Raw genomic sequence first — 25676 nt, 5'->3', positions numbered from 1 at the left:
TGCATTTCTGTGGAGAAAGGTTAATATATTGGTGGCTTTGTTGACATTGCTATCTAAAGCAAAGTTCTTTAAATGAGGGACAATAAATCACGCTGCAATCAATCTTTATTAGGGAATACAAAACAATATAAAACACATTTTACAATAACAGCTAAAACAACTTGCAATATAAAACAAATATATGAAATTAACTGCTTTCTTGAGAAAAGTGGTTAGACCAAACGGTGCATCTGGCCACATCTTCTTCCACCAAGGCGTTCTGACAGCGGACAACAACTGCTGTTGTTGAATAACTACTTTCCTTTCCAGCATGGGGCAACCAAGCCACTGTATAAAATAAGTATTCTTATAACAGTGGAAAGTACAAAATAATAATAATAATAATAAAATAACAATAAAAACACGTTTCCCTAGAGATCTTTGCCAATTAGCATGAATATATAAATAATCTAATAAGAAGGGGACAAACAGGCTCGGTAATCTTCATAATAATGACACTGATTTATCAGTAGAAACATTTTAAAAAGAAATTAGTTGTAGATGTGTAATAAATGTAGTCGGTTGTGATCATCACCTGCAAGTATAGAGAATATAATTTGAATCGGACATGCAAGCAGCACAAATGTCGGTTTTAACGGCACAAATCAGCACAAACGAAGCACTAAAAAATGAGACCACTTTGGATCAAATCGGAGCTTGATGGGGGGATGGCGATGTCATCAGCCAAAAAATTAAAATTATTATATCTTAAAAAGTAAAGCAGCACAAATGTTTGTTTTAACTGCACAAATCAGCACAAACGAAGCACTAAAAAATGAGACCACTTTGGATCAAATCGGAGCTTGATGGGGGGATGGTGACGTCATCAGCCAAAAATTAAAACGGTTATATCTTAAAAACTAAAATAGCACAAATGACCGTTTTAACTGCACAAATCAGCACAAACGAAGCACTAAAAAATGAGACCACTTTGGTTCAAATCGGAGCTTGATGGGGGGATGGTGACGTCATCAGCCAAAAATTAAAATGATTATATCTTAAAAACTGAAATAGCACAAATGACCGTTTTAACTGCACAAATCAGCACAAACGAAGCACTAAAAAATGAGACCACTTTGGTTCAAATCGGAGCTTGATGGGGGGATGGTGACGTCATCAGCCAAAAATTAAAATGATTATATCTTAAAAACTAAAATAGCACAAATGACCGTTTTAACTGCACAAATCAGCACAAACGAAGCACTAAAAAATGAGACCACTTTGGTTCAAATTGGAGTTTAATGGGGGGATGGTGACCTCTGGATGACCTAAAAAATAATCTTTAATATCTCTTAAACAAAAGTAGCACAAACGATATTTTTTTCTGCACAAATCTGCACTAACGTTGCACTAACCATTCAGTCTATTTGCAGAGTTTTTTGACGTGGGTGGGGTGTCAGCTTCACGCAGCTTCTCAACACACTGTTCTCGCGCTCAGTTTCATCTCTGCGCGTGCTCGAATCCGTCTCTGCTCGCGCTCGCTCGACCTGCTCTCTCTCCGCGCTCAACACCAGCTGTGCGCTCGGCTGTTTCTGCGCTCGCAACTTCAGCAATGTATGTAAATGAACCATACCATCAGCCAATCACACGCAGCTTCTTTTCATCCAATGAAAGCATTCCTTCCTTCTTCTTCTTCTTCTTCTTTTCTATCATGGCGGATCGCAAGCAACTTTAAGGTGTATACCGCCACCTACTGTTCATGAGTGTGTAGCAACATTGTTTTACATCTTTTAAATTCTATTTCTTAATTTTGTATTCTGCAGATAACTAAATAATGCTTTCCTTAATCTATAAACATCCTTTATATTTCCTTTATTTCCCAATAATCCTTTAAGACTCCATTCTTGGCCTGTCATTTCAACTACTCTTCTCAATTTTTCCATTTCAGGTTCATATGTTTTACAGTTCATTAATATGTAAGCATTCGTTCCAAATACTACATCCGGTTAAATGAAAAAATAAATAAATAAAATAAATAAAAACACAATCAGGAAAATCAAACAACTCTTCAATGGATTTCTTCAATCCATTGTAAGGCCAATATGATCCAAAACATTTCTCCTTTGTAGGCTGAATTCCATCACTGATTCTTTTACCCGATTTAAAAATAAATTCTGAAACTAAAACAAAACACCATTCCTAATATTGGAATATTTTGAAGCATCCATAAAAAATTTAACATATCCATAATATTTTTTATCTATATATTGTTAAACCATACTGGAACCTGAAATATCCTCCTTATTTTTCTTTTAAAGCATCAAATTTAAATCCATGTCAATAGCAGGTAAAAGAGATGGATGAGGCAATGATCTAATAACTGTTTTACTGAAGTTTATTTGAGATAATTCAAGATATTTTATAGTAATATCTTCTGTTCATCAAATGGTTAGGAGTGTTGACCAAATAACTGTAAGAGTTGTTTGATTTTCCTGATTGTGTTTTTATTTATTTTATTTATTTATTTTTTCATTTAACCGGATGTAGTATTTGGAACGAATGCTTACATATTAATGAACTGTAAAACATATGAACCTGAAAGGGAGAAATTGAGAAGAGTAGTTGAAATGACAGGCCAAGAATGGAGTCTTAAAGGATTATTGGGAAATAAAGGAAATATAAAGGATATTTATAGATTAAGGAAAGCATTATTTAGTTATCTGCAGAATACAAAATAAAAAAATAGAATTTAATAGATGTAAAACAATGTTGCTACACACTCATGAACAGTAGGTGGCGGTATACACCTTAAAGTTGCTTGCGATCCGCCATGATAGAAAAGAAGAAGAAGAAGAAGAAGAAGAAGAAGGAAGGAATGCTTTCATTGGATGAAAAGAAGCTGCGTGTGATTGGCTGATGGTATGGTTCATTTACATACATTGCTGAAGTTGCGAGCGCAGAAACAGCCAAACGCACAGCTGGTGTTGAGCGCGGAGAGAGAGCAGGTCGAGCGAGCGCGAGCAGAGACGGATTCGAGCACGCGCAGAGATGAAACTGAGCGCGAGAACAGTGTGTTGAGAGGGTATTTCAGAGTTGAGCGCGCGCCAGACCGGTTTTGCGCGCGCGCGTGTTGTCTCACTGCACGCTCGGATTGGTTCCTGCGCGCTCAAACCGATGGCACAAATATCTCTCCATAGAAATGAAGCAAGGAGACGCAGAGAACGCATCTTTTCACTCCTTGTGAATATTTTTGGAATGAACGAGGAAACGATCATCAAAACATTTCGTTAATCCACCAACGTTCTAAATGCCATGTCGCCCTGACGCCCTACCGGAGAACCCCGACCTCTGCGCCTGTGGAGCAACATGGCAATGCTGCGGGGATGCGTCCGCGCATTCATCTCATCCACAGTCGATTCTTGTGAGCCATTTGGTATGTGCATTTTTCTAAAGGGCAATACAAAACACCTGTTTTTTTTGTTTTTTTTTTGTTTTTTGTAACTGCAGTGAAGTAGAAATTCCGCCACATACCACCTTAGGGAATAAAGGTTGCCAAAGTTTATATATATATATATATATATATAATTTTTTTTTTTTTTTTTTTTTGGAGGGGGTGGGGGTGTCACTGTAAGATTAAAATTTCTTAATGCACTAGTTTGCACAAACTACAAACTACTTTGCCGCAAACCACAAAACGCGCAAAACCATCATTTAAATAGGGCGTCTCCAACAGTTTTGCACCTTCCACCAGTTACGCAGTCACTCTTGTTAAATCACCCGCAAACCATGGTTCAGCCCCTCGCGCAAAATTCCAGTTTGCGAGCGCAAATTACTGCACGCAAAATTGGATCTTGATAAATCCGGCCCATAGTCTCTTAATGGGGTTCAGGTCAGGTAAATTTGCTGGCTAATTAAGCTGATCATCAAAGCAGTTTGGTAGTGTGTCCCAGTTCCAAAGCCTGATGGAAAAATAAATCTGCATCCCAATGAAGATTGTCAACAAAAGAATAAAGAGCTTTAAAATATATTAGGTGCAAGCTTTTATGTTAACTGAAGAGGGAATACTGAACTGCAGTCCATCTCTTTTCTCCTTATCTCAAGTAAAATGCTTCTGATTTTGTCTCTGGTTCCAGAGTGGTGTTTCACAAAAGAAATGAGAATCTGTCTCTGCATAAAGCTTCTTGGACTCCAGCACCATTCCACGCCTTACAAAGCTCCCATAGAATTGTGTCTGCATTTGCTTGTCAATGCTCTTAAGACTGCATTATTCCAGTTGCTTGTGCACCATTTCTAACAACTGATTTTCAATTTACTCTTTGATGAATATGAAATGCATTTATTTACACTATCCTGATTTCCTTTAACTTTTTTCCATATGTAAACCATAATTTTCAAACTTCAAAATAATGAGTTTAAGCACTTAACAATGCACACTGCAGTGTGGGAAATTTCAAATCCACCACTTTTTCATTCACTTAAGGTTGGGAAACTCATTTAAAATGGAGTAACCACTATATAGTGCCCTATAAAGTGATAAGGTAGATGTTTCAGATACAGCCATTATCTTAGCTTTTTTTATTATTATTGTGTGATACAGATAACAGATCAGCTAATTCAGATTGTAATTCTTTGGAAAGCACATACATGTTTTGGTGTATGACAAGCAAAAGAAGATAATACAGTAAAATAGGGGGAAAAAGAATAAATAACTGATATAATCTAATGACCTAGGTCCCTTTTGGCTCTAGTGGTGGAAAAGCAACCCAGCTGGCACTAGCAACGACCATCATAAAAAACTGGAATGACCTTGAAGGAATAGTTCTATTTAAGACCTGAAACACTGTTACAGCAAATTACTTCTCTAGATATTTTTTAACAGGTCCATGAATAAAGATTGCATGTTTTGTTTGTAACACCTACTGAAACACTGTCTAATTAGCCATCTAAAGGGTTAAAGGAAACAGGCTTGAATCTAAATCTTAATAGTTGAAGACATTTCCCTCTCCATTTAAATGCTTTTGAAGATGTTTCGGTCAACAGAAGTTCAGAAGCTCTTTAGAAAAAAAGCAACATATCTAAATTATAGCAATGAAATTCCAATTGTCTTGCCTTTTAAAAAAAAGTTTTAGTCTTGCCATCTCCTAGATTAGTGAAAACCTTGACCAGCATTTCTAATAAACTTTCAAAAAATGTTTGTCATTAGTGTGCTTTTGAAATTCAACTCATGCATACATTTTCTATGAAATATAACTTGGTGTAAACCAATTTTCCACTTTTTACTGTCCTGATATAAAAAAAAGCCAAAATTGGTTGAATTTTTTGTTTTAAATTTGCATTTAAACTATGTCATAATCTCTAAAAAAGTGTTTTTAACCCTGTCCTCAGGGCACACGGTCTGCATGTGTCAGATTTTCCCCAGCTTTTACAGAACTGATTTCAATTAATTTCAATCAAATCTAGATGATAATCAGCAACTAACAATTGAGCAACCAAGAATTGTGCCAAGGAGAGGTGGCCCTCCCATGCATTTAAAACAAATTGGTTGAAGTCATGCAGGTTGAAGTCATTATCTATAATTATACAACAAAATGTTTAGCTATATGTGACTGTGATGGCAGCATGTGCAGCCCAACAATAAATGGCCTGGTAATTCTTTTGATTTAATTTTATCACTTTATATTTGTTTGCTATATTGTTTTTTTTTTTATTATTATTTTTATACTTGTGATTTGGCATAGATTAACTACTAGGGTGGACACATTTTGCTTGTATGGTTTAATTTAAACTAATACTTTTCTCTAGAGTTGCCAGTTCCTGTGAGGCTGCCATGTGGGCTTGGCTGGTCCACTGAAGCTGGAGTCCCAGCTACAAAGAATCTCAGTCACACTGAGACTTAATTGGACTCTTCCACTAATTTTATGAGAGGTGTAGGAAAGTTTGTTTTTCCATTTTGTTATGTTTTTGTGGTAATTAAAGTTGGACAATTTAATTACTTGTAATTTTATCTCATAAGTTGTTGATTTGGATTTTTATAGATTAGTTTGGTCTTTTTGTTGTAGTTTTGTTTAGGTAAATGTATGTAATGTTCCCACTTGTGTCAAAATGGCCTGACCAGCCATTATATAATTTCCCCTTGACAGTTTGTTAGGTCAATTAATACTTCAGTTGCTTGTGTCAAGTTTGCTCTGGTTGACCTTATTTTCTTTTTGGGTCTAGATTTATGTTTAGAGTTTAGTTTTGATGTAAATATATGTTTTTCCATTTTGCCCTCAAATCTTCCTGGTGCTTCTCTGATTTTTTTGGTCCGGCCCCTCAAGGTGACCTATTTCCCAAACAACTAAGCCGGGAAAACAAGGTTTATATTTGATAGTTTCAGACTTTCTGAAATCTGTAGACGCTATACAAGAAAGCCCACCTCATTTCCTCGACAAGGTCAAGGGTAACATTTCTGTTAATCTGCGCAAATGTCATCAGGCTTCCATCTCAGCTGTGTCACCTTCTTTAACAAGCTTGAGGTTACTTCTCACTGTCTTAAAATTCCATTCATGTTTAAACTATGACAATACAAACCTAAAAATCCACCCCATACACAGTGTCCAGAGCAACCCAAACTCAGTGATTAACAGTCTTTTTATAATGCAACAGCAGACCCAGTGTGACCCATGAAATACCAAGGGCCTGCTGTGAGATTCCAGCTGATTTGTGTGAAGGATAATTGGAACGGGGGATCAAATAATACCAAAAACAGGATCATTTTACTAAATAAAATGTCTCATGTTAATCTTAACAGAGCAATAAAGCCCATACTTCAGTGGTCATATTACTTAAGAGCTTAAGATGGGGCCAGTGGAAAGCGTTTGGTTGGTGGTGCTGGATGCTCTTTGAGGAAAACTGAAGCACACATAACGGGGATTAATATATCAGATTCTTAACTCTTTGGTTTAGGGATGTCTGATATAAATGTACTTATTAGTTATGCATAAGAAATAAACGTTGCATATGTCTAATGCTGATACATATTGTTCATCTGTTTTCTGAATATTAACCTAAATGGTAAAAAAAATGTTGCCTTCGTATGTCCAATACCAGATGGAACAGACAGTCGTGATGTCTGTACGGTGCCAACTGGAAAGTGATCGCTTTCATAGCGATATCCTTTCACACCGTGGCAAAATGGGATTTTACCAACTACCCATGTAAGGTTATTAAGCATTCCAAACCTTAATCACCAAGCAAAAAGGGAGGCCACATCTGTAATATCTCCCAGTGTGTGGAGCAGAAGCTAAAACACATTTAGCCGAGCACAACTGGCAGAGAACTGAAAGTAAGTATGATTTTATTTAATTTTTTTCCATTTACTGGGAAAGGTTCTATGATCGGTAACTAGTGAAGAGAAAATCAGAAAAAATGAACTAATATTCCTATTTGTTCCTTACTATATAACAGAAATTTTCTTAATTCCTCAGCTAGGATTAACTATTTAGACTAAAATACCAACTTGTCTTTCTCTGAGTCAAACTGTATTTGTAAAAAGGTAGATTTGTGAGGATACTTCACCAAAAATAGAACTAAAATATACATGAAATAAAATAATGTTTATTTTATTTGGTATTTATTAATTTATCTCCAGATAAATAGAAATAGTGTTAAGGGAAGAAGTCATAAAATTTAACCATAATTAGGACAGAGACATGATTTATTTATGTCCTTTCTTTTGTTGTTGTGAAGAGAAAAATAGATAAAAAAGATTCTTATGTTATGAGCAGATCTGTACAATATATAGAATGAACTTCCAGAAAACAGCCTTACTTATATTAACAGATAAAAAAAAGTGACAGAAGAAGTTGACCTTTATGAATGAGCAGAAGTCTATGATCATCTTGTCAAACTGATTGTATGACACATCAAAGTCATAATATATACTCCCAAGGTCCCATCTATGTCAAGGACAGATTCCTTTTTGAGTCACACTCTGTCTCTTTGTGTCCTTAAAATAAAAACACAGAAGTAACCCTGATGGCAATAATTCTGACACAAAGCTGTTTTTATATTTTCTTTTCTTTAAAAAGCTTTATACTCTGCTTAATTAGAATCAGTAAAGAATAAACCCTAAAGTTTATATTTCCCTGATTCAGTTACATATTTTGGTATTGTGTCTCATGGTTGGTTAAATTTTCGCCCTAAAGCTCAAAAACAAAATAATTATGTATTTTATTTTACTTCTAAAGCCCATAATATTGTAAATATAACAACTGCTACTTAAATAGTTACTGACTTTCAACTTTAATGTTTGATTATTGCATTGAAACAACTTTTTGTTTTTCAAAGTAAAAGCTCAAAGCATATCTGAAGCCATGGAAAAGTATTTATGTTGACTAAAAATGTGCTTAATATTTGTCTGAGGCCTGAGACATGCCTTCCCTTTCTATGTTTGGACATAAAGCAGTTAAATTGCTGGCATGTGTGGTACTAGGTGGGATTTCACATTCCTAATTTATAGTTTCCCAGTTTGTACCCAACTGTCTCCACAAGACACGCAGTACTCTAGGCATCCCATTTGAGAGACTGATGTCATATGGCAACATGTGACACACAAGGCCCCTTAAGACGCTGTTTCCTAACCTTTCCTGTTTCATGACCCTGTTTTATGTGGGCCAGATTATAACATTAAGCAAAGGGGAGTGACATTCATTTCATTTGAAGCTATAAGGAAGAATAAAAACAACTGTGTGAGAATTATTATATTTTCATTAACCCAAAATACATATTTATTATTTAGTAATCATTTTAAGAATTGTTTTCATTTTAACATTTCACACTACTTACAAACACGTAAATGTAATTCTAGCACATTTCAATTTGGGATGTAGAAATGTTTTAGAAATAGATCCATTCTGATGCTTAATACTTTATGATCTACTTAAAATATATGGCAATTGTTCATTTCTTTTATTACATACTATTTATGTTCCTGAATTCAGCTTTATATTCCAATGTCAATCCCAATAACAGTGGTGATGACACATAACATTTGTTTACAAGTTGAAAGTGACATCTTACTTTTGCAGCGAGGGAATATAGGTGGTTGTAAGCAGTAATGTTATAAGGCTTCCCAGAATTTATCATCAGCCTTGTTAAGGTAGTCTTTCTTTTATTAGCATTAAATTAATTTACTTTTCTATAGAGTTATGCCTTAGAATAAAGTGGGTGTTTCTAAAACATTAACAAACCATAAGTGAACAATGAAAAATTCTCACGAGTTATCTAAACTTTTTTTTTTTAAACTCCTCAGAATATAAATATATACTCATATAAAACAAAAAAAAACATCTTGATAGCTGCATTTCTGTGTTTTTCTTATCTTTTTTCTGCTAGGGGGGAAAAGTACTAAGGCTTGATTTGAAATCAAGAAACAAAATCTACAATGAGTTCTAAAATTCTCCAAGAAGAGCCTAAGTCCTCAGGTAAGATTAATTCAATACTTTGTAGAACTTTCCTGCTTCTTGTCTTACAGGTATTTTTCCTGTTTTTTGTTGTTGTTTTGTTTTGTTTTGTTTCCTGAAAATATTGTGCACTGAATATGATATTATCATTGATAATTTGCTGCAAGAAGGACCAGGGTCCAAATCTCAGAATAGCAGTATTCAACATTCATCCCCCCCCTGATATTCTCAGAGTCCTCTCCATATATTATACATATATAATATTAGGTTAATCAGCCTCTAAATTGCCCTTATAAATTTGTGTCTGCACATGCTTGTTTGACCTGTGAGTCCCCCTGAGGCCCAGTGATCGACTGGCAACCTTTCCTGGTTGTACCCCGCCTCTTAGAGTAATTTCATCGGAGATAGGCTCCAGCTACCCTGGAACCTTAGAAGGATTAGTGTGTATAAATGATAGATGAAAGGATGGATGATGGATATTTGATCAAAATAGAAGTATGTAAAAATTTCAACATAATATATGTGTTGCATTTGCATCTCTGTAGTTTAAAAACAATATCAGTATGCAAAGTTCATTTGGAATTTTTTAAAGCTTTTGCAATAGCAGCATGGCTCCAAAAGCCCTTACCCACCTACCTCCAAACTTGATACTAAACATCTGAAATGTTATGAGACAACAACTAAATGGTGTCCTATTTAAAGCTAGAGTCAGCAACTGGTATTGGATTGTAAATGTCTACAGTTTGGACGCTAGTGATTTATTTATGAGTTTTGTGGTCACCACAGTTTGGAGTTTGATACAGGATATTAATTTGATAGCAGTGTGCTAAATACCACTACCTTATACATGGGGGACCTTTAAGAATGCTTGTTAATTCAACACAGCAGTCTTTTTAACTCCTCTCTAAATATAAGCCTGAGAACATTCTTATTCCATTGGTACAATATATATATATATATATATATATATATATAAAAAAAAAATAAATCCAGATGGAATAGGAGGGTTTGAAGATAATCCATCAGTAATAGACCTCTGCCCTGACAATGAAGGCAGCCATAGAGCTGAACGGGTATGTATGAACAGAATAGGTGAGCAGTGAGTGCAATTAACCTCTCCAAACAATGTTGTTGTTCTTTTCCAGCTCATTAAACATGCCATTTTTATGAGCTGCACCAGTTAAAGTGTACAAAGATCAAAGTGGAACATCAGTTGCTTCACAAGGACATTTGTTTTTAAGCCTGATAAGCTGCAACTGTTGTGAAAAACATCTAATGAAAAACATGGCCTTCGCTTCCACTTTTACTGGCACAAAAATTAACTGAGAAGAATATGTTTGAAGTGCAATATGAAAGTAAGCACATAGATTTTAGGTACATTATAAGTGGTTTGCACTCACTATCAAATGTTATTTGAGGTAAGAAGGTTACCATAACCATGAAGGTTAGTACATTCAAAGTGATTAATTACAACAGGATTTTTCTGACGAGCATCAAGTAATAATAATATAGACAATTTAATCAAATGTAAACTTGTTTGAAAAATGCTGATGAGCTGCTATTATGTCAAATGCATTTCTGAACACCTTAACAAGTAACATAGTTTTTTTTATTAAATAAGCAACAGTAACTGTTGTTCATTCCTTTAAAACTGATAGCTATATAAACTGAAAAACAGTCAACAAAAATACTTACAGTTTATTCATTTATTTGTATTTACAGATTATTTAAAAATAACATAAAAAATAAACCATGTATAGATTTTATATGAGAAATCAAATGGGATATTACAATTTTTTAACTTCCAAGATACACTTCAGTGTCTGAAACCCACTAAGACTCATTCTTAAGGCAGAAGGTTGGAGCTCAGAATGGTTTATGACACGAATATCGGCTTGTGCAGCCGAGACATTTTTCATGGAAGAAATTCTCAAGTTTTCTGCCGCTCAAATCCAACGGTTTTTCTGGGGGCAATTGGTATGCAGAATAAAAAGACAGACTGCTTTCAGAGCAGACTTGGATTTTGAGAGAATCGATGCTCAAGCAACAAGGTTACAAGAATCTCCCCTGCATTCAGATGATATAGGAACATAAACCAACCACCCCAGAGAGATGACGCATAAAATTTAATGAATATTCAATGCATGTCCTACAGCCGCAGTACGGCGGCTGGGAAAATAATGATTGAGCTAAAAAATCACTCACAAAGGACAAAGTTCAATAATAAATAAGCTGCAAATGTAAAAAAAAAACTTAACATTTGCTTTAACTAATTTGAACAACTTCTCATTATCTGTTCTTTTATCAAAGAATACTTCTAAGAAGTTTGCATGTGACTTCTAAGTAAAACAAATATGATACTTCTTAGTGAAAAAGGAGATGTAGTTCAGCAGAGGCTTGTTGGCAGGTTTGATATTTCACACACAACTGCTGTATGGTGAGTATTCATATACAGCAACAGTAAAGTTATGCTTAATATGCAAGCTACAGGCGAACAGGAGCAGTTCAGAAGTGATGCCCTGGAACAGATGGCCTTTTGCTGTTACGGATTTCAGTAGCTGTCGGTTAAAATTATTGTCTACTAAGCCACCACAGATATTTAAAACATTGCTTGAAATTCATGACCACATTTTTTTTGTTTGTCTCACTTTAAAGCCTTTCTTTTGGCAACATATTGTATCGATTTTTGAATTTTCAGCTGCTTTACAGATTAGTTAATGTGCTTCATGTAGTAATAAATGATAAATTAGTTTAATAAATGCAATTGAGAAACATTTTCTGTGAGTCAGCAACAACTGTAATTATAGGCAAAAAGGAAGGCAATAGTGACCCCTGGTGTAAGTCAGATGTCAAACTACAGCCAGAATATACATTGCAGATTTAAACAGTCATATATGATAAACATCTTTGCATTTTATATCCATAACAACTGCAAAGGTCAACGCATCCAAAAAGGATTAGACAATCACAATGTAGTGTACAACAGGGAAAGTGAATCAAATCCATATTTAACTTGCAATCTTGCAACAAATAAAAAGTGTTTTTCTTCAACACCAGCTTCATATACTGTAGTGCAAACCTTGAAAAAAAATCTCATAAGCATAAAATGAAGTTAACATAGACATGACTCTATGTAAAGATATTTTGGGAAGACTTCAACCTTACTAGATTTGCTATACCCCTTAAACAAATTCAGGTGAAAAGCTGCTCTACAGAAAATATCTCATTAAACATTGACCATCTCCATATGATTATTATATGCATATTATTGGTGTTTTTTTATGATTTTGTGATGTTACTGAAGTGTTGATGATGTAATGCGTATTTGATTTATCATTATTTTTGATGGTTTTAATGATTTTCCTGCACATTTGTTTTGATGTTTTTTTATGATGTAAAGCATTCAGAATACTGAAAAATGCTTAAAAATTAATTTTTAATTGCTTACTTACTGTCTTGCTGTTTACAGATTTTGCTAAGTGTGTCTATTTCCTTTGCCCTTAAGAAAAAAAAAACAAAAAAAAAAAACGCTACTTTCTTTTGGGCTATTAAATACAATCCAAAGAAATACAGAAATTTGCTGTTGCAATCCAACAAAAGGTAAACAAGTTCAGTTATTAACATTTCAAATTAAAGCATAACTTTGAAGGCCTTACAAAATTGGCAGAGTTTATTCCACAAACAATTATATTCATGTTGATATTTAACTAAATTGAATAATTTGTCATGGTTCACTACAGTTAGTGTTGAAGCTGAAATCATGTTGAAGCCTCTCTCCTCTGTTCTGTGTTGTGTAGTTGTCTTTGAACACACTTTAATCTCATGCGTGGTTCCTGTGTTAAACGTTTCATAAAATATGCCATTAATGCCTTTTGTAAAAATGACAGAAACTGATATTTCAGTTTAGTCTAAGAAATGCAGAAAACATAGCTTCTCTATAAATGTAAATATTTTAAGTCAATTCTATATGCAGTCTTGTAGTTTTACCCAAAAATCTAATTTTTACACACATTGTTGATAATCCAGATTTAAATGATGTGTATCTTGCTGACATGCTTTATCTGTACACACTGCTATCAGATGTTTTTAACTTTCCAGTTAAATAATTTTCTCCCAATCAAATGCATCATGTTTCTATCATGTCAAATATATATATATTTTTAATCCCAACAGTGGCTATCAAGAAAAGGTCGAGAGTTCCTGGGGTGATGATCACTCAGTTTGTAGAGCAACTTCCAGCAGGAAAATCAACACCTGACTTTGCCAGGAAACCAATGACTACAACTGTTCAGGAGGGTAAATTACTGCACAGCTTAATAAAACAACCAAATCATAAAATGTCACCGTCTAAAATGTCCTTTTTTTTAATTTTCTAAGGTAAAAAGGCATTTTTTAAAGCTATGGTAAGTGGAGAACCACCACCAACTGTTACATGGGGTCGCAACAAAGGTGAAATGGATGATACAGAAAATTACAGCACCAGATATGATGAAAGAGCTCGAGAACATGTACTCGAGGTGAGTAATAGGTCAAAATAGCAATTTTGCCAATACCCAATTAAAGCCAATTGTAGTGTGATCCAAGTGTAATACAATATTTGATTAAACATTGACCATATGGCAGCTAATTAGAATTTAGCAAAGCAAATTACTGAACTGTGCTGCCAACTGAAGAAACCGAAGAAGATGAAAGATGAGGAGAAAAAGGGATATTTCTGAAGAGTCAGATTCAGTAAAAAATAGCGTGAATTAAAGTTAAATTGATGAAAACAGGAAGAAAAGGATCTCTGTAATTGTCTTCTAGTCTCTTGAAAGGAAATTTTCCGGCAAATCTAAAATGTTTGTATTTTCCAACATATGAGTGGTATGCAGAAAGTTAGTATTGTTAGCAAGATCTGGGACACTAAAATATTTCATCATAAACAAAAAAGCTTCATATAAAACACCACTTTCTACAACAAATGCAAAAATCCCAGTAAGTAATTCTTTACCTCAGTAACAGCACTATAATCCAAGTATATATATTCTTTAAATAATGAAATGTGATTTCTCACCCCATAATGACATTTTTATAATATAATGTTGCTTTATCAGATAGTGAATGTAAAACTTGACCAAGCAGACAGTTACAAGTGCTTTGCAACTAATGAGTATGGACAAGCCGTCTGTGTCGTCACACTGAATGTTATTGAAGGTAGGATTTCATATTTTTACCTATTAAAGCACAATATTTTACCACAGCAAAAAATTTGTTTGTTGATGTATTTTGTCTTTTCACAGGCTTCAAGAAGAAAACACAAAACGGTATCAAATGTTAACACCAACTAACGAGATTCATCTTTTTTTGTCTTTTAGCAATCATTAATTAAATTTGTCAAGCAATAATTACTTAATGAAATTATTTAGACCTTAGATTGTATTTAAATTAGTAAAACTCAGTCTTAGAGTGGTTAAAAGATTAAGCACTTTGTTTTTTTTCTAAAATGAATTTGATGCTTTTTTAGCTAATGTGGCAAAGGATCAGGGAACTCAGGATTTCAGATCAATGCTTAAGAAAACGTAAGCTCAACTTTAATTTAGCAATATTAAATCATTTCATGCTTTGCAACCTGAAGGATCATATTGTTTATGTCTTTCCAGAACTGTTGTCAAAAGAAAAAAGCAACTCCCTCCACAAAAAGAGGGAGAAATTGATCCTAAACTCTTGGAATTGCTTATAAGTGCACCAAAGAAAGATTATGAAAGAATCTGTTGGGAGTTTGGAATTACTGACTTCCGCTGGTTACTGAAGAAACTTAAACAGATGAAAAAGGAGAGGGAAGATGAGCAATCAAAGGTACTGACTGGTATTATTAATAAGTGTATTAATTTAGAGAATTATGCTTTTCATCTAACGAGATACATTTTCTAGAAAGTAAAGAAATTGAATGTATATTGAATTTAACCGCTTTTAATGACTGTTGGCTCAGTATTACAGTAGCAGCCATTCAAAATGGCTCTTCCCAGTAAACTTCCAGCCACTGGAGCGACCCCTCCTTCTCGTTGGCATGCTTCCTTTTTTACACAATTTCCCTGAATTACAGGGTCTGACCAGGAGATGGCGCTCCTCTTTAGATCTTAATGTCCACAAATCATGACAAAAAACAATATTTTAGCACAAAGTTTGATGTTTAAAGAAGAATTGTAGGGGACCAGCCAAGGACCAGCCAAGGGCCCATCAAGGAAAGTGGGGACATTTTGACTGGCTACTACTGTAAATTTCTTTATCTTTGCATGAAGACTTGTTTGCCTGCAGCTAAATCAGGCCCAAATTATGTACGTCCATTATAGGTTGTAGAAAGTCTGGACAATGTGAAACAAATTGAAGTGAAACCATCTGGAAACGCTGAATTTAGCTTCGACTTAAAAATGCGGGATCCCAACAGTTCAGTTAATCTATATAAGGTAAATCAATCTTTCAACTGAGCCAAATAAATGTCTCAACAGAAAAATATTCTTTAATGAACAAAATAATAATTTTTTCCTGACCAGGATGGGATGATGATTCCATATGATGATGACAAAAACTCAAAGCACAGCCTTCAGAAAACAGGGACAAATTATGTTTTCAGCATCAAAGACCCTCAGAAAGAGGATGCTGGATTTTATCAGGTAGATGTTGAAGAAACCAATGTTCTCACAACCGACTTTCAAGGTAAACAGTTATTATTGCACTTAAATCAAAATTATTATAGTCGTATTAGAAGTTCATTTTAAACATGTAAAGCATAATAATATTTCCAACTTTCCTAGTACCCGATGTGGATTTTGTAGCAAAGATCAAAAGCACTAAAGTCACTCAGAATGAGGATGCCATCTTTCAGTGTGTTTTGTCCACACCACTTAACAAAATTACTTGGTCAAAGGAGGATGCATCACTGGAAGACGGTGGTAAATATGAGATCACCGTCTCAGAGGACAAACTAACGCACACACTGAGAATAAAAGATTGCCAAATGGCAGATAAGGGAGAATACTATGCCATTGCTGGCATTACTTCCAGTAGTGCGTCACTCTCAGTCCAAGGTACAGCACATTGTCATTTTTTCTTATGAATATGATTTTAAATAAAATCCTACTCCTAATTGTCTGTCTACAGGGTTTGGTAAAGCTGTTTGATGTTTAATAATTTATATCCTCACTTGCATCTGTGCTTTCATTCAGCTGATTCAGGTGGGAGTAAAAGCATCAAAGCTGGGGATGGGACTAAACTGGGGTCAGAAGAGCAGCAGAAGTTTCCAAAGGAAAGTGCTGAAACAGACACAGCAAAGCAAGCAGATGGTGAAAATGATGCTGGTGATAGATCAGACAAAGCTGCACAAGAAAATATAAAAGATGGGAAAGATGGACGAGATGGAGGGTATGGGGGAGATGGGAATGGTGAAGACGGTGATGATGGAACAGGCAAACGAGACAAGGATGATGGTGATGGCAAGTCTAAACATTTCCTGGGGAATGAAGAAGATAAAGGTGCAACAGATGATGCCAGTGATAAGAAAAAGAAACGCTCCAAAGCTGCTCTTTCGGATTCTGACGATGTCTTAGGTAAAACATTCTAAAAACCAGATCATTTTTTTTTTTTTTTTTGCAATTTACTTCACATGTGGATGTTAAACATTTATTGTTAGCTAAATATATTCTGAAAATGTAGGCCTATATTTACACAGACTTCACCTACAGATGTACTGTATCTGTGCTTTCATTATAGTAATCAATTTACTGTCTGAAATCCATCAAATGTAAAATTGTTATCAGTGTTCATATGGACATGTTTTGCCTTAGGACATTAAGAACAAGTGCACCTATCTGAAAAGATAGATAGAAAAACCAGCATAGATATTTAGATCTGAATACTCAGTATTAAAAAAAAACTAAGGTTCCTATGATATTTACAAGTGCATAGGTTGTCTGGATCTCATGTGGATTTTTACATTGTTTACAGATAGAGGGGTTCAGTTTGTTCGAGGACTGTCAGATACAGATGCCAAAGTTGGAGAACGAGCAGAGCTATCCTGCAAACTTAGCAGCCAAACCTCTGAGGGATGCTGGTATAAAAATGGAAAGCTGGTAAGTCATCAACAGAAATTAATTGAATAGTCAGCATGAAACATCTTAAGTTTCTTAGAAAAAATATTGTAATATTTTGCATCAAATTCCTCATCTTTATCTGATAAGCTGACAGAAGAGGATGGTGTAACGATAATCAAAGATGGCGCCTTACACATATTGGTGATTAAATGCTGTAAGAAAGATGACACTGCGGTGTATCGCTTTGAGGCTGAGGGGCGTAAATCTGAGGCAACACTGAATGTTAAAGGTTAGAATAATAATGAGAAATTTGGAAAATGTTTAAATGGCAACTTCAACGGCTGAACCTTTTCTTTTTTTTTCCCTTTTCCACAACAGACCCAGCAATACTTGACTCTGATGCTCTAGGGGAATTTACAAATCCAGTTATTGTTAGGGTGGGTGAAAATGCACAATGGAAGCTTCCCTTCTCAGGCGGAGCACCAATGAACATACAGTGGTATAAGAATGATGACAAGCTTCTGCCAGGGGTAAATGTGAAAATCGAAACCTCAGATTCTGAGAGCCAGCTGCGCCTCACCAAGTGTCAAAGGAAAGACACTGGAGAAGTCAAAATCAAAATCAAGAATGAGTTTGGCACTATAGAAGCAGTATCAAAACTTATTGTGCTTGGTAAGTTTATAAGGAGAAAATTGAATTTGAGGTTTGCTATCGAGAACAGATCATTGGTTTTAGTCCTTAACCTTTTCTCAATTTACCAACAGACAAACCAACACCCCCGCAGGGCCCTGTGGAGATCGTAGAAAGTGCTGTTAATTCTGTTGAATTCAATTGGAAACCACCTAAAGACAACGGTGGTTGCCCCATTACAAACTATATCATAGAACGGCAACAAGTGGGGCGAAATAAGTGGTTGAAACTGGGAGAAATCCCTGGCACCCCTAGCTACAAAGACACTGATGTGGACCCTGGCAGAAGATACTGCTACAGGATAAGAGCCAAAAATGCTGAGGGCATCAGCGATTACCTGCAGACAGGGGATATACCAGCTGGTGTATTACGTAAATATTGACCCTTTTTTATATGTGGTGCAAGTTGTTCATTGCTTATCATGTTGATGAAACTAGTTATATATAACTTAAGACATCAGAAATGTAATCACAGACAACAGAATTGCAACATAAAATAGAAAGAAGCTGTACTGCACACACATCCAGACATCCAAAAAATAAAATAATCTACAATGTTTGCCTCAGGTTATCCTGGACCACCAACGACACCTAAAGTAGTAAGTGCCTTCAACGACTGCATCAATCTCTCATGGAGTCCACCCTGTGATACAGGAGGAACCAAAATATTGGGATACACTTTGGAGAAGAACAAGATTGGCACAAACTATTGGAGCCCAGTAAACCAGAAAGAGCCAATTACAGGTATGATATAGCGAGATTAATCTTTAAGTGGTTGAAATGTGATGAGTTTTAGTAGTGCATGACATCTTTCTCTTTCCTTCTTAGATACAAGATTTGCAGTAAAAGATGTTTTTGAAGGTGCTGCATATCAGTTCAGAGTGTCTGCCATCAATCTATCTGGTGCTGGAGAGCCCAGCATTCCATGTGAGGCAGTTATTGCAAGAGATCCCAAGAGTAAGTCACTCACACTCATAGCTCCTGATCTGTTTGTTTTTAACCGTATCTTAAATGAAAATTATAAATATATTTCTTCTCTTTGATTTACCCCACTATGGTGTGCTTTCAGAACCTCCAGGAAAAGTTAAAGACCTTAAATTAACATCCTCCAGTTACACAACTTTTTCACTGTCTTGGACTAAACCAAAAGAAGTAAAAGGGATAGAAGATGAAGCCCAGGGATACTATGTGGAAATCAGACCAATAGAGAGCCTTGAATGGAGCCGCTGTAATGCTTCTCCAATTAGTTTAACTTCATACACTGTGCTCGGCCTCAAAGCAATGGCTGCATACTGGGTGAGAGTAATTGCAACAAATTATGGAGGAGATGGAGAACCCCAAGACTTGGATAATTACATCATTGCGATGCCCCCTCCTGGTAAGGAATTTGGTTGTTGATTGGTTTATATTTCATATTCCTTATTTTATATAAGTAAAAATGTATTATGGATGGATGGATGGATGGATGGATGGATGGATGGATGGATGGATGGATGGATGGATGGATGGATGGATGGAAGGAAGGAAGGAAGGAAGGAAGGAAGGAAGGAAGGAAGGAAGGAAGGAAGGAAGGAAGGAAGGAAGGAAGGAAGGAAGGAAGGGATTTAAAAGCAAAACTAGAGTCAATTTGAGATTATGTAGATGTCTATAGAAATAATACTGACACTCGTAATTAAACAAACTCAAAAAAGCAAAGGCACAATTCTACAAACATTTAATTTTAAAACTGTCGATATCACAGACTGTACAAATTATAGTGGGGTTTCTACTTTTTCTGAAATCCCCTATGCATAATTGTGGTTCATTGACCAATAAGCACAAAAGCTACAAAATAACAAACAGATGGTCAGCCAGAGGACAGTACAAAATATTTCTGATTTAAAAACAATATTTTTTCCAAGTCTCTGTACATATTTAATAAACATTATTTACCCCAGAAATACAGCCTTGGGATAACTAAAGAAAAAAACATATTATTAACCATATTCTCCTACTTGGAAAAAAAAAATCATAATTAAAACCTACATTTCTAATTCTAACATACAGTCAAACCAAGGTTTAAAGATCGTAACATGAAGACCTTGATGGTGGTGAAATCTGGGAACACTGTTCGACTCAACATTAATTACGAGGTTTGAAATATTCAATGTAGCATTCCTTTGCTTTGGGTTGTGAAAATGTGCTTCATTCAATAATTTTTTTTATGATTCTATTTGTATTATCTACAGGCTTCACCGATGCCGGAGATCTGTTGGCTAAAGGATGGAATTCCTTTACTCAAACATGTGACTATAACCAACTCTGATAGAGGATCTCAGTTATTAATTCCCACATCTGAGAGATCTGATAGTGGCATCTACATGATTACTATGAAGAACATGGTTGGCCAGGAAAGCTTCAGCATTGAAATCAGAGTTACAGGTAAAAATTCATCATATATAAAATTAATCATTATTCTTAGGACAACATTATTTTTGGCTTAATTATCTAAATATATAGAAAACCATGTGATAAGAAAATAGATATGAAGTTCCTCTATTTGTTAAAGTGACAGACATCCATCACTTATTAATGTATGAATGTTTGAAAACTTTGGTCCTTTAACATAATGAAAAGCTGATCAAACCTTTACAGCAGATTCAAAGCATGAAGAAGATTTTGATTTTGTAGCCAAGCTTGCACAAACCAAGAAAGATCTACAAAAATGATGTGTCCACTGATTAAAAATTAAATAGTTATGGAATTTACATTTTTGATGTTGTTGATAACTCTAAAATTAGATATTTTTTTTTATAAATAAACAATGTATATTTTTACATAACTCTAAAGTGGTATCTTAACTGTAAATATCAAACAAACTTAGGTAACTAAAAAAACTTAGGTAACATATCAAGCCTTTGAATTAAGCATATGTTACATCTGCATATATTATTGTGAAGCAGCAGCAAATTAATTGTGAAAACTACCTACAAAACATGAGACGAGAAGAGATCTTCTTGTCAAATCAATTTGAAATCCTTTGCAGCGAGGGATCTTCCACAACAGCAACTACTTTTTTTTTTATCACAACCAAAAGATAAAATGGTAAAATAAATCTTATCTTTAAGTATAGACCCCCCAAAAATTTATTAGTTAAAAGAACAATTAACCCCAACAATGCATTTTGCAATTAGGAGGAAAATCCATTGGCTGTAAATATGCTCTTCTTTAGAACTCCTTTTGTGGTGATTCTAGTGGTAGCCATGTCTAATATATTTGATTATGTAATGTCACTTTTTAACTCAAAAAGTTGTTTATTGGGGTATGTGTAACTTTTAGGAGCCTGGTCTTCAAATATTCCAAATAAGGCGTGCTAAATGGTAAAAGCATTTCTTTATTCTGTTTTTTGCACATGCAGTAAATATGTGTGTTGCAGATGATTTACAGAGATTGGTGTGCAAATTTTAAGAAGTGCACAGTAAACTGGTTTATTCTGCCCAATAAGCAGATTGTGTATTGTCAGATTGAGAGTGGCTGTAAAAGAAAAATAATGTTTTGAGACATGTACCTGGAGGTAATGATTATAATAATTACACTAAAGGTACATTTATAGTGTAGTTCACAGAGATAGACTGTCTAAAAGTGCTACAAAAACAGCAAGCCACCTTTGCCTGCAAGCTGCATTCCACTTTATTTGTTCACAAACACAAGAACCCACAGCTTAAATCTTTCAAGTCAGCAAAGTTAGCAATCAAAGCAAGTCAGCTCATCACATTGCAGTAATACGGTTACAGGTGGGAGAATTACTGTAGCTCTGACTAAAACAACAGCTGCCAAGCCTAGAGCCGAACCAAAATGAACACGGCAGTGAAGGACGTACTCACTGCCGCTGCTCTAACATGTTTTCTCAAAATACACTATCATCCCTTTCACACTAGCTGAAAAACACGGTTAAACAAGGGAACAATCTATTTTTAGTAGCAGTGAGAACAGCTAACTAACTTTGGTCTACCAGGGTCAAACCGACCTGCGTTAAAAACGCCTTACCTCTGATCGGCATGCTGTGGGAACACCAGAACCGGGTTGACACATTCATTTATGTGATACCATTGACTGCAACGTACAGACATTAACAGTCAGCCAATTCTGATCTAATAAGACAAAATAAATCTGTTTACATTCAATAAACATGGCGCAGCACTATTGAGAGAGATTCAGACAGATAACAGAGCAAAACAATAAAGCAAACTGACTACACACTGGCTTCCCTACATGTTTCTCTCAATTGTGTACTTTTATGAATTCTGGGGCAATGGTGACATCAGCAACGCTAACCCAGTGTGATGCTGTCACCAGACATGCAGCCATTTTCCTAAATGCAAAATGCCAATTGTTAGCAGGTTGACCATTGTTTTAAAACCACCTGCTAACCCAGTATCTGCAGTGGGAAAAGGGCTTTATTAATCTTTTACAGTGAAGAGAAACAGGAAGAGCATACTGTAAAAGCACACATGTGGTTTCTCATTGGTCTGCTGTTATTTAACTTGTTGCTGTGACTAAATAAAACCAATTTTGGTAGGCAGGCACTAGGTGTCATTTTTCTCAAATTACTTCAAAGGTTTTGTTGAGTGTCCTTTCTTTTCCTGAACAGATTTAAGGGGCCAGTCCTAGATTAATAATATGTAGAACTAAAACTTTGTTAGCAACCTGGCCTTCACAGTTTGTTTGCAGGACCTTGATGTTCAAAACTATCAATTGCCCATTTTCTCTTAAATGGTGGCCTATTCAGTTTCAATACATTCCTTTTAAACCTTTCACCTGCATGTATGTTTTTTTTTTTCACCCTAATCTTTATTTAGATGATCCTAGGCCTCCAGGTCCAGTAGAGCTCTATGAGAACACTCCAGGAACAGTGACTCTTTGCTGGACTCCCTCTCCAGATGAAAAAAGAGACGACAGACTACACTATATGGTATCCAAGAGGGACTCCTTCAAACGTACTTGGAGGACAGTAGCTGACAACCTTTTTAACAACAAGTTCACAGTTGTCAACATTATGCCTGGTCGCGAGTACTACTTTAGAGTATTTGCAAAAAACGACATGGGCCTGTCACCACCGTCTGAATCCCCTGTGTTTGCTTTAAAAAAGGAAAAAGGTCTGAGTCAAATTTCATTTCTTCCTTTTATGGAAATACCCAGCATACATCCATTTGTTTAAGAAAACAAATACATACACATGGCAGTTCAAATACTGAAAAGTATCTTTTCAAAGTTAGCTTCTAACTTTTGTTGTCACCTTTAAACTTCAACTGTAACTGGTCCTTTCAGGACTTGGTAAAAAGTGTCAGTGACAAAGGCAGGACATGTTGATTACTCCAATCACGTTTGGTAGCAATGTAAATGCACACATTAGAAATTTGGAATGTTTATTTAGTGTGATTTTCTTTTTTCCATCAAAGCCAGAAAGAATCATGTTACATGTAGAGAGGGTTTATTCCAATTTGAATGCAAATTACAATAGTAATTCAAATTTCATACTTACACGTTAACTAATAAATAAAAAAGGGACCGAGAAAAAAAGCAATGATGGTGAAATAAAGAGCTTATGCAAAACACATATAAACTAAGGATTTGTTGAGTATAAATATAGGCTGAGCACAGTGCCTTAAACACAGTACTTAATAAACTGGCATTCCATGGCATTCTATATCCATGGCATTCTATGTCGTATTAATAAAGCAGCTACTAGAAATATATTTGGTTCCCAATCAGCAATGTATCTGGAAATCATGTCCCTGTATGATGATAACCTTCATGAATTTATGTTCCAGGAAAATTCAAAGTTGACATGCCTCAGATGAAGGCCCTGGATTTTGAGTCACCTCCATCATTTATTATTCCCCTAAAGAGACGTACAGCTCCTGAAGGCTATGAATGCTATATGACCTGTGCAGTTAGGGGTGATCCAACTCCACATGTGACATGGTACCACAACAACATCAGCCTCAACACAAACACCAACTACCACATTACAAATGTTTGTGGAGTTTGTTCCTTGCTCATACTGCGAGTGGGACCCAAAGACAATGGGGAATACAAAGTAGTCATTGAGAACAAACTGGGAAATGCAGAGTCCTCCATGGCACTTAATGTTAGAGGTAAAATACATATTCTGAAAAATTTATTTACTTTGTGATAAAAGATTTTATTAGATGAAGTTTTTTTGATACAGCTCTGAAAATTTGAAGATACAAATGTGATTTTCTTTTTTCTCTTTTTCAGAATGAAGTTGACATCAATGACATCAACTATCAACCTAAACTGTGGGATTCCTTAAACCAACTATGAAAACGTGCCTGAATTTTAAACTACAAAGTTCTCAATAATGTAGTCGACTGGTATTTTCCCTACAAATAAACTGACAATTCTTTATTGGAAATATGGGAATCTTTTTATTTATGAACATCTTAGAATGATGATAAAAATGTACTAAGCAATGTTACACGTTCTTTTTTCTATATATCACATATTAATGTAACTAGTATTGCATACATTACATGTCCTTTCCTTTTTAGATGTTCAATTATATAATCTGTATTATATTCAAGACCTAAGCACACTAATAATATAAGAAAAAAATAATACATTTATGAGATGACAGATCACTGAGGTAGATCTGAAGTATGCCTATTTAACATTTCTATAAATCCTTTTCTGAAGATCAAGACATAAAAAGGGCTACTTACTGTTTCCCTAATCAATGATCACTAACTTGTTATAAATATAATTTTTAACTCATTTTGCCAACAAGGTCACTATAAAAACACCAGCAGAAACAGGACGCTTATTAAATATAATCAAAACAAACTTTTTGAGTAAATAAAGGGTGAAGATGTTAAGAGGTTAAATGAATATAGTATGTATTACCTCTAAAACTATGCTATACTTACTTTCATAAATTAAAGGCAAATGAAGACATGACATAGAGTGGGCCTTAAAATTACTTTATATCATTAGATTGCACAAAAAAATGTGCTCAGATGTAATACTGTATGTACTTGCTATCTCATAATGCAAAAGCACTGATTTGATCTTTGAATAAGTATTTTTGTGTTAACAGTTTTTCTACAAAACTCTTTGGAACCCTCAGTTTTCCTTTTTGTACCTTTTTTGTTGTTTTTGTGGCTACGTTTTTAAACCAGCAGGAGGTACTGTTTGCTGTTTTTAAAAGGGAGTACCCTGTACAAAGACAAGACACTTTATTACCCCAAAGAGGGGGAAACTGTATTATTTAGTTCTTTTTTTATTCTAATTATTTTGGTGCATTCCAATAAATACAATACTGTCCCTTTTTATATAATTTTATTTACTTAAACCATGGATAAAAGCTAAATTCAGCAAGGATACCAAGTCTATCCTTATTTCTGTACATTTTGAGTGGTTTTAGAAAACTATTGAAACTTTTTAACTTTCTTTTTACTTTGCAAACCCCAAGTTAAATCTATCACATGTTGATCTTT

General features: G+C 35.0%; 1 protein-coding gene across 1 annotated transcript; it reads left to right on the top strand.

Annotated features, from left to right (window-relative positions):
* The first annotated feature begins 7202 nt into the window (after positions 1 to 7202).
* Positions 7203 to 24595, top strand: LOC119778999 (immunoglobulin-like and fibronectin type III domain-containing protein 1). Its single transcript, XM_038278494.1, has 24 exons — positions 7203 to 7303; positions 9355 to 9443; positions 13596 to 13718; positions 13800 to 13939; positions 14516 to 14615; positions 14702 to 14725; positions 14926 to 14980; positions 15062 to 15257; positions 15752 to 15865; positions 15953 to 16115; positions 16214 to 16486; positions 16625 to 17005; positions 17403 to 17527; positions 17636 to 17777; positions 17867 to 18160; positions 18253 to 18549; positions 18745 to 18921; positions 19006 to 19134; positions 19247 to 19555; positions 20224 to 20309; positions 20406 to 20598; positions 23016 to 23312; positions 23988 to 24314; positions 24439 to 24595. The coding sequence occupies exons 2-24, from the start codon at positions 9404 to 9406 to the stop codon at positions 24441 to 24443; spliced, it is 3990 nt and encodes a 1329-aa protein (XP_038134422.1). The 5' UTR covers positions 7203 to 7303; positions 9355 to 9403; the 3' UTR covers positions 24444 to 24595.
* The last annotated feature ends 1081 nt before the right edge of the window (positions 24596 to 25676 follow it).

Source organism: Cyprinodon tularosa, unplaced genomic scaffold (assembly GCF_016077235.1).
Source record: "Cyprinodon tularosa strain WSP-4 unplaced genomic scaffold, ASM1607723v1 ctg141, whole genome shotgun sequence".
NCBI lineage: Eukaryota > Metazoa > Chordata > Actinopteri > Cyprinodontiformes > Cyprinodontidae > Cyprinodon > Cyprinodon tularosa.
Note: the sequence above shows the minus strand (reverse complement) of the source record. Positions and strands in the feature narration are given on the sequence as shown.